This window comes from Pristis pectinata, chromosome 19, assembly GCF_009764475.1.
Source record: "Pristis pectinata isolate sPriPec2 chromosome 19, sPriPec2.1.pri, whole genome shotgun sequence".
NCBI lineage: Eukaryota > Metazoa > Chordata > Chondrichthyes > Rhinopristiformes > Pristidae > Pristis > Pristis pectinata.
In genome coordinates, this window is record NC_067423.1 from 36,488,152 (window position 1) to 36,501,674 (window position 13,523).

The window sequence follows — 13,523 nt, forward strand, 5'->3', positions numbered from 1 at the left end:
AAGTATCAAATAATGACATTGACACTGTAGTCTAGAAAGTCATTCTCTCTGAACTTTCCATTGCACAAATTTCTCCATCTTTCTAAGATGGAGCTCTTTTAATTGTTGGCTGTGGCTTCATTACATTAGCTGTATTTTGTGAGCATTGCTTCTGTTTTTGTACACATGCAGTAAAGGGATTGAGATACAATTTAGAGATTTTAGCTAATTTAGTCATAGCTTTGCTTCATGTATTAAAATAGGCATGGTGTGTGATCGTTAAATGTTACATCTACAAGCCTTGTTACTAAATGTGGCTTGTTCAATATAATGTATTAATCATTGGGGATTTTTTGATATTCAGGTTACATTGTATATACCGAAAGTATATTAAGTTGGAAAACTGTTTCTTGTGCTTTCTGATTATAGTCTTAAGTGGCTGTTTATTTTTTAAGAATATTTTTGCTTATTTTTCACATTCCTTGTTCTTTTCAGAAAATAATTTGTCTTTTCCACCTCAGTCCCCAAAATCTCCATCTCCATCACACCCACAGCTCACTGAAGGATCTCATTTCATGTGTGTATGAGGTTTAGAAAAAAGTAAGCTTAATTTATTTGTTTTTCTTTTATCTACTTTGTACTTGTCTTCATCACATAAGCAGTGTATGTGCAATAGTTTGTTTTAATTGCAAGGTACTGCTAATGTTGTCCTGTTGCATTCTTGGTGCAAATTCTCATCAAGTCATTTGATTTTTATGCTTCTACTTCCTCCAGATGTTTGCTCCAGGGCTAGAAAATTGACAAGCTCCACTTTATCAGGACCAGTTGACTTTAGTTTTAGTCCAACAGGCACAGTAATGGCAGTGAAGGCCAGAATCATCATTTCAACTTGCTAGTAACTAGCTTGGTCTATTTACCACAACCATAGTCCTTTCTTAATAGTGGCATAGAAAATTTCAGAGCTAGAAAAGTTAGTTAAGAAGTTTTTCTTGGTATTGATTCTTTAAACAAACTAACAACATGCATCAAATCTGGTCCTTGAAAGATAAGCCTCCATTCAAGGAAGAAGCAGAGGAGCTCCAGACTTTTTTTTACTCCTTTTTGGGGACGGAATTTGGAGGGGCTTATACATTCTTAATAAAGAAGAGACAGAGCCAGAAAACTAAGAACTGTTGGTGACGAGAGGTACAGAGGTATCCTGTGTGTGAGTTAGAAGATTGTACAAGGAAAGAAAAAAGTCAAGATAAAAAGAAAAAGTTTCTTTAGAGATATGAATAAGTTGAAACACTTTATTTACCAGGGTAGTTCTGATCGTAAATCTTGAGGTTGAAGTAGAAATAGGTTTAGGATGTTGAAAGCTATTGGATTAAGATCTACAGGTGGGAGCAGTGATGGTCAGGGAAACAATAGCATTGATGTTCTGTGATAATATAGTGGTCTTGGAGAAGATGCTTTATCATAGGATTTAGCCTCTGACAAGCAGGGCTCTGGCCATCAAACAGCAATATTGTTCTTGTCAGTACATTTAATGACAATATTAGGGTTTGACCCAAGAGAACATGCCACTTCAAGTTCAGGGTGAGGAAGGGAGTAGATAAAATGAGACTGCCAATATCAAATTAAAAACTCCAAATTAAAACATTGAAAGGGGGAAAAGAGTTGACATAGAGGGACGCAGGTGGAGTGAGAAATTTCAAGATGCTCAAAGGTTATATTTTGTGATGGGAAGAAAGTGGATGGGGAGTCGAGGTTGATAGGAAATGAGCTCCCCATGTTGCTGTGTCTGAAGTTTACTGAGGTGTGGGCCATGTGATGAAACTGAGGATTTTGGTGAGGAGAGTCATGCAGGGAAAAGTCAGAATATTAAAGAAAATACTAGTGGATGAGATTGAATGGAGTGATTAAAAGGTAATGACCATAGAAGGCTATTCAATATCTCATAATTATTGAACCTTAGTCTTGGCACTTGAAAGAAAGAGAGAAATTTCTCATAAAGTACAACTATGAAATGAAATTTTAGTTGTCATGTCTTTAATAACTTTGGATGATTTTTATTTTTGCTTTGGATTCTGCTGTTACAAAATAAATCAAAGTGCAAATTTTAGAAAAGAAATAAAAGCAATTTCAAAGAAAAATGATTTTTTGGACATTACTTTTTAACTTTTAATTGTGGCACTTTGGGCTTATTAATATGATGTTCATTTTGAGTTGGGTTAAAAAGATAATTGTGTATCTTTATGATGAATTTTGGTATATACTGAACAATACATTTCATTGAATAAGTTTTAAAGGACTTTCTTTTTGATAATGCAGCTCAGGCCATCGACACAGGAAAATTATAACCCATACAACACAAGTTTGAAGGACTTTGACTACATTCAGAAGCGCTATGGGACTGTGGTCAAAAGTCAGCACCTGTATGTGGAAATCAAGTGCACCAGAGCACAAGAATTCAAGGAAGTGTAGGCAGCGACACTTGACTCACTATTAAACACTCCTTATAGGAAATACCATTTTGTTGGATATAATACCGATATTTTGCTTACTTCAGGAGCATGTATTGGTTCACGGCAGTTTTGTAACTTACTCTTTTTAAATTGACCATATGTAGAGATCATGGTACATTAGCATAAATGGTGATTAGGATCTTAATTTGGTTCATATGTTAGAATTTTGTTTGCATTTTAAATTGTGTAGTATGTTTAATTTAATGCCTGACCTTAAGTTTACTTGTAACTGTTGCCATATCTTTTATAAAATCACTAAAGTTTAAGATATAAAATAGGAAGTGGATTCATATTTGTTTTGTTACTACTTTCAATGATTGCAGTGCCATTGTACTGGTGCAGAATAATGCTGTTATTTGGTAATGCCATCTGCTGTAACTATTTATACTTAATGTTGTAATGAATGCAGTTACTGCCAAACTGCTCTCAGCATAATGAAAACTGTTCCACTGTTTTTTTTCCAGTTTCCCTATGTTCTTTATCTTTCGTGAACTTTTCATACAAGCTTTGTGGAGGATTTGCTGCAACTCCACTATGCCAGTATAGCTCAAATGCAAAGCAATATGTAGAGGGCTTAATATTCAGTACCCCATTGTATGTAAAAATTGTAATTATGTTCATTGTGTACATAGCGTACAATGAGCAGAGTCTATAATTATAAAATGCTAATTACAAGTGTTAATATGCCTTGTCCATATCACATCCTGTTTTATATCATGTTATAATAAATGGTAATGCTATTTTGGTGGTGGTATTTTAAAATGTGTTTAATGTTGTTATATATCAAGTGGGAAAAATGCCCAAAAGGAATACTTGTTAAGGTATCAAACTTAATTTTTCACTATTCATGAATATTGATTTTTTTCATTAAAGTTACAAAAATATTAATAGTGTACCCTTCAAGACAGTATGAATAGAGCACTGTATTAACCCTGGGGTAATTACTAAATATCTCTTCTCTACTGTAGCACAGTAGCAAAAGATTGAGCCGGACATGTGAACCTGAGTACTGTGTTGCAATGGACCATTTAATTGGTACTTTTGCTTCTGACAGAACATTTAAAAAGAACCAATCAGGGTTCTTACTATGACAGGAATACTTGGCAAGCAACAAATCTTAACAATCCTGTGTGTAGTATAAAATTAGCAATAAATCACAAGGCTCCACCACAAGGGACTATACCAACCTTTTAATTATGATGCTGAATCTGGCTTTAATGTAACGAGTTGTCTCTTTCTCTCTCTCTCTCTCTCTCTCTCTCTCTCCCCCTCCCTCCCTCCCTCCCTCCCTCCCTCCCTTTGCCTTGTGATTCTAGGTCCTCTGATTGACATATGTCTGCCCACAGAAAAAATGTTCTCTCTTTCTTTGATCACTCTGTCCCTTTGATCATATACATTTAGCCTGAAAAAATTTTCTTAATTTTAAATGCAGGTACCGGAAAAGTAAAGCGTGAGCAGGATTAGTTAGCGTGATAATGGTGCTAAATCCTCACAACAGATAAATTAGAAAAGGCGATTCTTATTAAAGCCCATGTACAATCTACCCAATGATAAATCCATTTAATCTTTTCACAATATCTCCCTGATTCCCAAAAATAATGAAGTAAAATTGCTTAATATTTGTCTGTCCTGATAGTGTCCTGTTTAACCTTGGTTAGTTGCTTTTCACTGATGATCTTGCCTACAGCAACACACAGAATGAAGGGAATTTTTGATTATTAGTTTCTCCACTAAACTCATTTACACAATCCTATTTTCTTGCATCACAGTCCACCCACCTCTTCATTTCCTTCTCCCATTCTCTATTTCACTCTCCCATCTTTGTCTGTCACCCCCTTCCTCTGCCCTCAATTTTGCCTCTGTCTCCTACAGCTGCACTTGGTCATCTTTCTATCCTCACCTGCATGCATTTTCTCTCCTCACAAGCCTTCCTCCTCTCTTCCCTGCAAATATTCTCCACTTTGATTAGTCATGAGTGGCATGCTGGTAGGAAGGACAGCACAAGCAGAGATATTCAGCTGCACTGGACCCAATCTTAATATAAATATAGCTCTCAGAAGTCACGTATTTGGACATCATGTGATCAGAATATCACAGGAACAAACCGACAGGAATCTCTCCACAGAGAGTTGGTAATAGATGGGTCTGGAAGAGATGTATGAGGAATTGTTAACATCATTGGCAATCGTTGTTGTTCAAAGAATAGTCTCTCATTCCTGGACTAAACGTTGAGCCTGGAAGATTGAAAGTGTCAAATCAAAAGGCAAGGTATTGCTCAGGTTTTTACTAAGACTGACTGCAACAGTGTATTGGATGGTGTTTACCATGATTAGAATGGGGAAGAATGGAAAATTAAAAGGACAAGTCTTAGAAACGTTACGCTGACTGTTCAGAAGTGTTAATGTCTCCAATTCCACTGGAGGAGAAAAGTGAGCCTTCTGCAAAATAGGAAGGAAGAATCCTTCATACATATTTTAATCTAGTGATAATCACAAATTGCAAATCTGGGAATGGGCAAAGTAAATGTCATTAGTGCCAACATCACACTCTTCAAATGTATCAAAAGAGAACGCATTTGTCTGTCATGTCGGAATGATTATCAATCGGGGATGTCATCTTTAAAGTTCAACCTGCTATCTCTGTAAACAATTTCTTCTCATCAGTTTGTAAATGTATACCTGAGCACTTGATGTGTGTTGGCAGCAAAGGAGTTCCCATAGTCTCAGCTGGAAGATCAAACCAGTTCACTTTCCACGGGCTTCCTTCACTGCATTATATTATTTGCACAAGGTGAGTAAATATCTTTTTAATGAGGGCCCTCTGACCTGGAACGTTGATTTGGTTTCTCTTTGCACTGACACTGCCTGACCTGCTGAGTGTTTCCAGCATTTTGATTTCATTTCAGATTTCCAACACTTAGAATTTTTTTTTTTGATTTTCTCTTTAAAGTTGGTTGAACCTCTCGAGTCAATGTCAAATTCTGTCTTTGTGCATAAATTCTTTTCAAGATATCATTGCTCTCAAGCTCTAATCCACTCCAGCCGAATTATACATTCCCTCTAACTCTGATCTCCTTTATCTTCAGTGAACTATTGGAATCATGCTATCTGCCTTGTGTCCCAAACTATAATTCCTTCCCCACAATTCTGCAGCTCCTTCCTCTTTAGAAACCACCTCTTTGATCAGACTTTTGGTCAGGTTGTCCTCCATCAAGTGGATGCACAAATTCTGGACAAGTATAAAGCCCTGGGAAAATTCATTTGAAGCAGGAAAATGCATTGGTTACAGATCCATTTTGTCCAAAAGTTTTTATCGCCACGCTTCCATTTTTGGTCAAAAGGTGCAGAACAAAGACGTGAACAAAATTTTTTAATGCAAGCGATTATTCAATCTATCAAACCACTGGTTTTGGTGGCAAGCTGTGTCTGGGCATCATTGTTCAAGCCACTATCAAAATCAAGGGTCCAGTTAATTGGTTATGTGTTTAGTAAACTTTAATCAGATGTCAGAGAAGCTGATTTTAGTTTACGACAGTATAAGTAAGGATGGAGATTGGATATAAGAAATTTAAGTAAGCAAATGCATGAAAGAAAACTCTTTGGGAACTAGTTGGTCTAAAATTATTCTGAGCAAACCTTTATAATTAAGTCGAGGTCTATATACTGAGGAAATCTAGTTGTATACACCTTGTTATAACCCATGCTTTTTGTAGTCCCACTAATATCGGTACACATTTTTGTAAACAATTTTATCATGCCTACCAATCCCAGAGGACATCATGCTAATTGTTGTGGTCTATTTTCCCACAACCATCAACTTTATCCTTGTCATGTACCACTGGTGTCCCCGTCACTGAAAGTTAACTTTAAAATTGTCATGTTTCCTGTTGAACTCACCAATATATTGTCACCATTCTACCTACGAAACTTCCTCCAATCCCATTTCTTTGCACACTTACTACAAGGCGGCATGGGAGGAGCTAAGGGATGGAAATAAGAACATAAGAAATAGAAGCAGGACTGGGACATTTAGCACCTCGCACCTGTTGTGCCATTTATTAAAATCAGCTCATCTTTTATTGGCCCCATTTTCCTGCACTGATCCCAGATCCCTTGATTCTCTGAATACCGAAAGATATGTCGATCTCTGTCTTGCATATGCTCTATGGCGTGAATACACAGAAGATAGGATGACAAAGACAGTGGGGGGGTGGAATTAACTGTAAAACAATCGTGGTTCAAAATTGAGTGGTTGTGCTCTTATGAGGGCAGTTGGGTTAGATGGACAAAGGCAACAGCAGAGCTAGCTGGACAGATATTCTTAATATTTAAATTAAGAATGGAACGGGCGAGTGAATGGGTTTACAGAAAACGTATGTCGCCGTTGAAGAGAAACTACAGGAAGTTTTTCCTCTTGAGGGAGATCATGGCCTAGAAAGTAGGGGGTAAGGAAAAATAAACGTGGCAGTACATGCCAAACAGGGCAATTAATGGAAAAATTAATTGTGGCTGATAGCACGCATTTGATTACCTCTGGGTTGAAGATGTGAACGTAGGCATAAAAATAACATCATGATCCAATTATTCGGTTGTCATCGATGATGGCATCAAATGTACTGCTGGGACTGTTCTGAAGACTGACAGCAGCTGTTAGTTGAAGGGCCAAAAGAAAGGAAGTTAGGACTTTGTGCCTGAGCTAGCAGTTTTCATTCCATGAAGGAATTAGTGAGGTTAGAGGGGATTTGGGAAGGTGTAGTTATGTAGGTAAGACGTGCTAGTCAGGTTTGAGACCTCAGGCACAGAGAGGCCACAGGAGAGGGTGTGGGTATTGACAGGGGGTTTATGCAGAATAGGAATGAATCAAAACACAAGTCTGAGAAGAAAAGCTGAAGAGTTAGAGTACAGACTGAAGTTCTGAGGATAAAGAATTGCAGCAGCTAAGGTAGGAGACCTGTGTGAATTTGAGATGTTGGCAATTAGTGCACACTTCAAATGAGATTTTAAAATTTATTAATCTTCTAGGATATGGGTAACACTGGATTAGCCAGCTCTTACTATCCATCACTAATTGCATTCGAGGAGATGGTGATGAGCTGCCTGTCCTCCGAGTGAAGGTGCTCTCGCAAACTGTTAGGGAATTTCAGAGTTTCAAACGAGCACCGATAAAGGAACGGTAATGTATTTAGAATTCAGAATGATTGGAGGGGAACATGCAAAAAGTGATATCCTCACTGCCTTTCTCCTTGTCCTTGTGGTACATGTCACAGATTTGGGAAGTGCTGTTGGAGTAGCCCAGGTAAGTGACCACAATGTACGTGGTCCCCATCATAGCCGAGATGTGCCAGAATGAATGGCAGGAAAGTTGAGCGGCATTGAGTTGTGTGGAAGATTCCAAAATTGCATTTATTAAAGAGTAGAGATCGGTGCTTTAAATTGATGTGTTCACTCTAAATCACTCAAATCATTTGTGTATTCAACAAAACTGAAATAATGTTAGGACATGAGTAGCATTATGCAGTAAATATAAATCTTTACCTGTGTTTATAAGTTAGAGGGTCAAACAATACTTACCAAAGGTACTTTATATTGGCGTTGCCAAGGGGTAGAGACTTCCAGTCTCTTAATATAGAAAGTCAGCAGATGGAACAGATTTTCATTTCATTGCTCTGGGCTGGATTTTATCTGGGTCGCGGTGATGAAAGGATATTAGCTCAGTTGTTAATGCTTTAGATAATTTAACTTGAAAGTCTATGCAATTCTTCAATATTGCACAGCTCATTCACCCAATGTCTGTGGCATTACAGGAATTCATTTTATGCTACTTTTGAATAGCAGACTATTCTTTAATTTTAAGTTATCATCATTAATAAACACAACTTTTCTCATGTTCCAATCTAAAAGCCATTGAATCTTTATACATGATCTTATAAAAATAATGAATTTACAGTTATATCATCAAATCAAAACAACATTAACTTCTCAGGAAGAGGAGTAAAAAAAATCAGATATGTTCAGATAAGTTTTTGTACAGGGAAGAACCCACCTTTCACACTTTCTACCAAATTTAATCCTAAACCTGGGCATATGTGCTTGTGATTTCACTGCTTGTGATTCATGCAATTCAGCTCATTTGTTCAGCAACTTGTTTGAAGCTGTTACTCTACATTTATAGATAATATTGTTGTCAGAAGTAACAAAAGAATTAAAAATCATGTTCCTATTGCATTTGATATTAGAATGACCAGTGGCATTAGGAAACATTCCTTTCTGTAATGATAAGGGATCACTTCAATGGGGTTTATGCCTGACACAAAATAAAGGTAATAGCAACAATGGTTAGAGTTCTTTGTGGTTCCAAACTAGACCTAAAGTTTTAAATGGGTTCCTTTTTTTTTAATCAAACTAGTTCAGACCTCTTAAACTTGTTTGTAGGTAAGATCATTGGTCCTGCTCTCCGTTAATCTCTGCATGAATGCTCCAGTCATCTGGCCTTAATTTGAAGTGGAGTTAAAGTAACAGGAAATACTGCCCAGTTTATAGATAAAACAGCATGGCTTGGTTTGTCTTTAAGGGTTCCTTTCTCTTTTTCTTCTCCCCCTCAGGGTGCCTTGCCCACAAAGGAAAAGTAATGGCAATTCATGTGGTACTTCCTACAATTTCCCAACAATTGATAAAATCTTAACTCTCCCTACTCACTCTCTTGAATAAAAACTCCATTGAAATAATGGCGTTGCTATGGATAACTTGGGAAGTTAGCAATAATATTATGTCAAAAAGAGGCTTACAATGCTGCCAGGTAGTAAGCCTGAGAACTGGAACAGTATTAAGTCAGCCAAGGATGGACAAGAAATTGATAAAGAGAGAGAATTATTTATTTATTGGGCATCTGTGCACCACTGGCAAAGCCAGATTTTACTTTCAGTTAGATCAACCACCTCATGGCCGAAGAAATTCATTACAGACATTGCTGTGCTCGGGCTGACGTGCGAGTTTAAGGGTTATATTTAAAGAGAAAATACATTATTGTAGGCTTTGTTTGCTAAAGCTAATTCTTGGTTCAAAGTCTGTCTCTCAAAGTGGTAAGGGTGTTTGCATGCTGGCAAAACTAATCTTTTGTTTCTTGCATTTCCTCCAGAGTTTCTGGATTATAACATTTTACTGACAAGGATATTGATCTCCACTACTTCTGCTGACATGATGGATCTTCGGCTGATTTCCACCATTCCACTGATGTTGGCATTCATTTTGCTGCACAGGCCTTGATTTTTTCATTCGTTCTCAGGATATGGGTATCACTTGCCCATTCCTAATTGCCTTTGAGAAGGTGGTTATAGGGAGTTCCAGGATTTTGACCCAATAACGATGAAGAACTTATGATATATTTCCAAGTCAGGATGGTGAGTGACTTGGAGGGAAGCCTGCTTGTGGTGATGCTCACATCCATCTACTGCTCTTGTCCTCCTCGGTGGTTGGGGTCCCAGGTTTGGGAGGTGCTGTCCGAGTAGCGAATGTGAGCAACTGCAGTGTATTTTGTAGGTGGTATGCACTGCCGCAACTGTACACCAGTGGTGCGGAGAATCAATGTTCTGGGTGGATGATGGAGTGCTAGTAACGTGGCCTGCTTCGTCTTGGATGACGTTGAACTTAGAAGTTGTTGGCACTACACACATTGAGACTTGTGCCTTGCAGATAGTGGAAAGGCCTTGGGGTTTTGGGAGATGAATTATTCACTTCAGGAGCCATGATGTTTATGTGGCTGGTGCAGCTGGTAAATAGTCACCCCCTTAACCCCCCCCCCCCCCACCTCCAATATTGACAATGATATGGCGATGTTAGGCGACGCTGTGATGGTAATGCCATTAAGTGTCAAGGGTACGTGGTTAGACTCTCTCTCCCTTGTTGGAGATCATGACTGCCTGACACTTCTGTGGTACAAATTTTACTTGCCACTTATCACCTATGCCTGCATGTTGTCTAGGTCTTACCTTTGCAGGCATCAACATCTTTATTTGCTGAGCAGTTGTGAATGGAATTGAACATTATGCAATCATCAGCAAACATCCCCACTTCAACATGTTGAAAATGCTTGGGCCCAGGACACTCAACTGAGGAACTCCTACAGTGATGTCCTGGGGTTTGGATAATTGACTCCAACAACCACAACCATTTTCTTTGTGCAAGTTAAGACTCCAACCTCTGGAATGTTTTCCTTTGATGCCCATTGACCTCAATTTTACCAGGGTTCCTTGATGCCAGAATAGGTTAAATGTTATCTTGACGCCAAGGGCAGTTAATCTCACCTCACCTTCAGAATTCAACTCTTTGGTCCATGTTTAGACCAAGACTGAGATGAAGTATGGAGATGACGAAACACAAACTCGGCATTGGTGAATAGGTTACGTAAAGTACCTTTTGATAGCATTTTTGAGGATGTTTACTTCAGAAAGATTATTTGTGGTCTTATGGGTGCAGGGAAGGATACCCAAGGACATCACCAGTATGGGGATTAAGGCTGGGTGGGAAAATCTCTAAGGGATAAAAGTTAAAGATCACCTCTACCAATAGCTTGTCAGATCAGCCTCTTTAATACGTGGAAAGATTTAAACAGCTGGTTCGGACAAACTCCACTGAAGTCCTGTGCCTTTCGCAGGCTTCATATCTTTGCAGTTTTGCACAATTGATGTTAAACAAGCATTGTATGTCTTTTGACATCACTGTGTATCCCCAGCAGCCTGTGTATGCTTGTATGTCATGTGAATAGAGGTGACTCACAGTATTCTGTTCTAACCTGAAAATGGCCCTCCGCACAAAGGTTGGTTCCTCTGGTCTAATCCAATAAATTTATGATTAGGTTTAAGAGTCCCATTGCAAATATAAATTATGCTCAGTGATGACAAATATATTCATTTTGAAATTGATTTCTAGAGAAAATGTTACAGCTTGATGAATTTACCAATTTGAAAATTGATTGCTTTTTATTTGGACATCTTTGTTACTGACCAGTGATAAACTTTTTTTAACTGCTTTTCAATGGGCAAGGCTAAACTCAGAGGATGGTAGGTAAAAGTTTTTTCTCCTCCCATCATGAGGTATGTTGCCATTTTGGAAAATATGGTATTTGAAATTGATATTAATGCAGTGTTGATTCAATAAACTGCAGGCTTTGAATCCATGGGTTAGGGGCTACTTAAATGGTCTCCCCACTGATCCTCCTCAATTTTCTTTAATTATGAAGGAAGTATTAATTTTACAGTGGGTACCTCTTACGACTTTTGCAGAGGTTTGGGTTTCCTTTTCTGTTTTTATGTTACGTCAAATTATGTACCTAAAAAGAAAGGAATGTTGGCATTGTTGCAGCAGTGCTGGGACTAAGCTTTTGTTCGAGGTTTCACAGGGTAATAGTGTTTGAGGTCTTAGTTTTCCTGAGTTTGGATTCCAGCCTCAGTTCATGTTGCTTAGCAATGCCAATAGATGGAGCACTGAGCAATGAGCAATGGGCTTTTTTATGAATGAGGACAGGGTTGTAAAGCTAGTAGCTTGTTTTGAACTACTGAAGTGGCATTCCAACTAGCAAGCTCGTGGAAAATCAATAACAATAATTCTTCAGATGTCTAGCTCAACATTAGTGGTCCCAAAGTGAAAAACAAAGCTTGCAAAGAGCATATTTCCCATAAATTAGAAAAATAGTGGAATATTTAACTTCATTTTGAGCTTAGCTGAGTGATCATAGGTATGGCAGCAAAGTCATAATTGAATAAAAGTTAGTCAAAATGGAAGATGCTATCCTGCAGCATGTCGAGAAGTCCTTCAACCCAAATTGAGGAGAAACCATATCACTATGGATGAGAACCTACAATAAAAATAGATAGTAGAGGGTGCTGGTGACCTAATCTACCATCTGACCAAAAACTGAACAGAAATGCTCCAATGAACTCTAATTGCATATATATCCGCATATAGACATGTTGTATATGTATATCTATAAAAGAAAATAAATAACTTGTGTTTATGTAACACCATTGATGATGGCTAAACTTCCCAAAGCAATTTGCACCAAGTGAGTATGTTAAATGTAGTGACTGTAATGTAATAAACACAGTGGCTAATTTGCACATTGGAAGTTCCCCAAACAACAGGACAGTAAGCAACCAGATCATCTACTTAAATAACAATGTTATTAAAATCACTTACTTCCTCCTCAGGCCCAGAAATCTGACAACACAGCAGTACATCTATTATCACCAATGTCCCCATGTAGGTGGGATTATGAATAGTGATTATAATATTATGGTGGCAGCACAGGTAGACAAGGTGGTGAGAGAGGTATTTAAGATACTTGCCTTTATTAATCTGTGCATAGAATATTTGAGCAGGGTGGTTATGGTATAGTTTTATAAAACATTGTTTAAGTCACACTAGAGTATTGTGCACAATTCTGGCTGTCACACTACAGTAAGGACATGATTGCATTGGAGAGGGTGCAGAGGAGATTCTCCCAGATGTTGCCTGAGATGGAGTATTTCGGTTATGAGGAGAGACTGGATAGGCTGGGTTTATTTTCTTTGCAGTGTAGGAGGCCGGGGGGGGGGGGGGGTGAGGGCAAACAGAGCTATCCAAAATTATGAGGGGCATCGATAGGGTAGATTGTAATAGCAGAGTTCCCGTAGCAGATGTGTCCAAAACTAGAGGGCACAGGTCTAAGGTAAAGGGCAAGAGGTTTAGAGAGGATCTGCACAAGAAATCTTTTCACCCAGAGGTTGGTTGGATCCTGGAACGTACTGTCTGAGGGGGCGGTGGAGACAGGTACTCTCACATTTAAGAAGTATATCAATGAGCACCTGAATCTACAATAATAAATCATGGACTGAGTGCCTGTAAAGGGGATTAGTATAGATGGTTATTAGATGGTCAGCTGCAAGTTGACAGACTGATGTTTCTCTGCTGTATGACTCTATTACATTGTGCTTTACACTGCTTGAAATGAGGCAGTTCTGTGCACATTACACATGCAGAGTATGCAAGACTAATATCAACCCTC

General features: G+C 38.3%; 1 protein-coding gene across 4 annotated transcripts in view; it reads left to right on the forward strand.

Moving 5' to 3' along the window:
* plekha5 (pleckstrin homology domain containing, family A member 5) overlaps nucleotides 1–3,231 on the forward strand; it is a 211,906-nt gene extending 208,675 nt beyond the window's left edge. For all 4 annotated transcript variants that reach the window (XM_052033631.1, XM_052033628.1, XM_052033629.1 and 1 more), the window contains 2 exons: nucleotides 475–579; nucleotides 2,293–3,231. In XM_052033631.1, coding sequence (XP_051889591.1) covers nucleotides 475–566 — 92 coding nt within the window. In that variant the 3' untranslated portion in view covers nucleotides 567–579; nucleotides 2,293–3,231. The remainder of the gene's footprint in view (nucleotides 1–474; nucleotides 580–2,292) is intronic.
* Nucleotides 3,232–13,523: the final 10,292 nt, after the last annotated feature.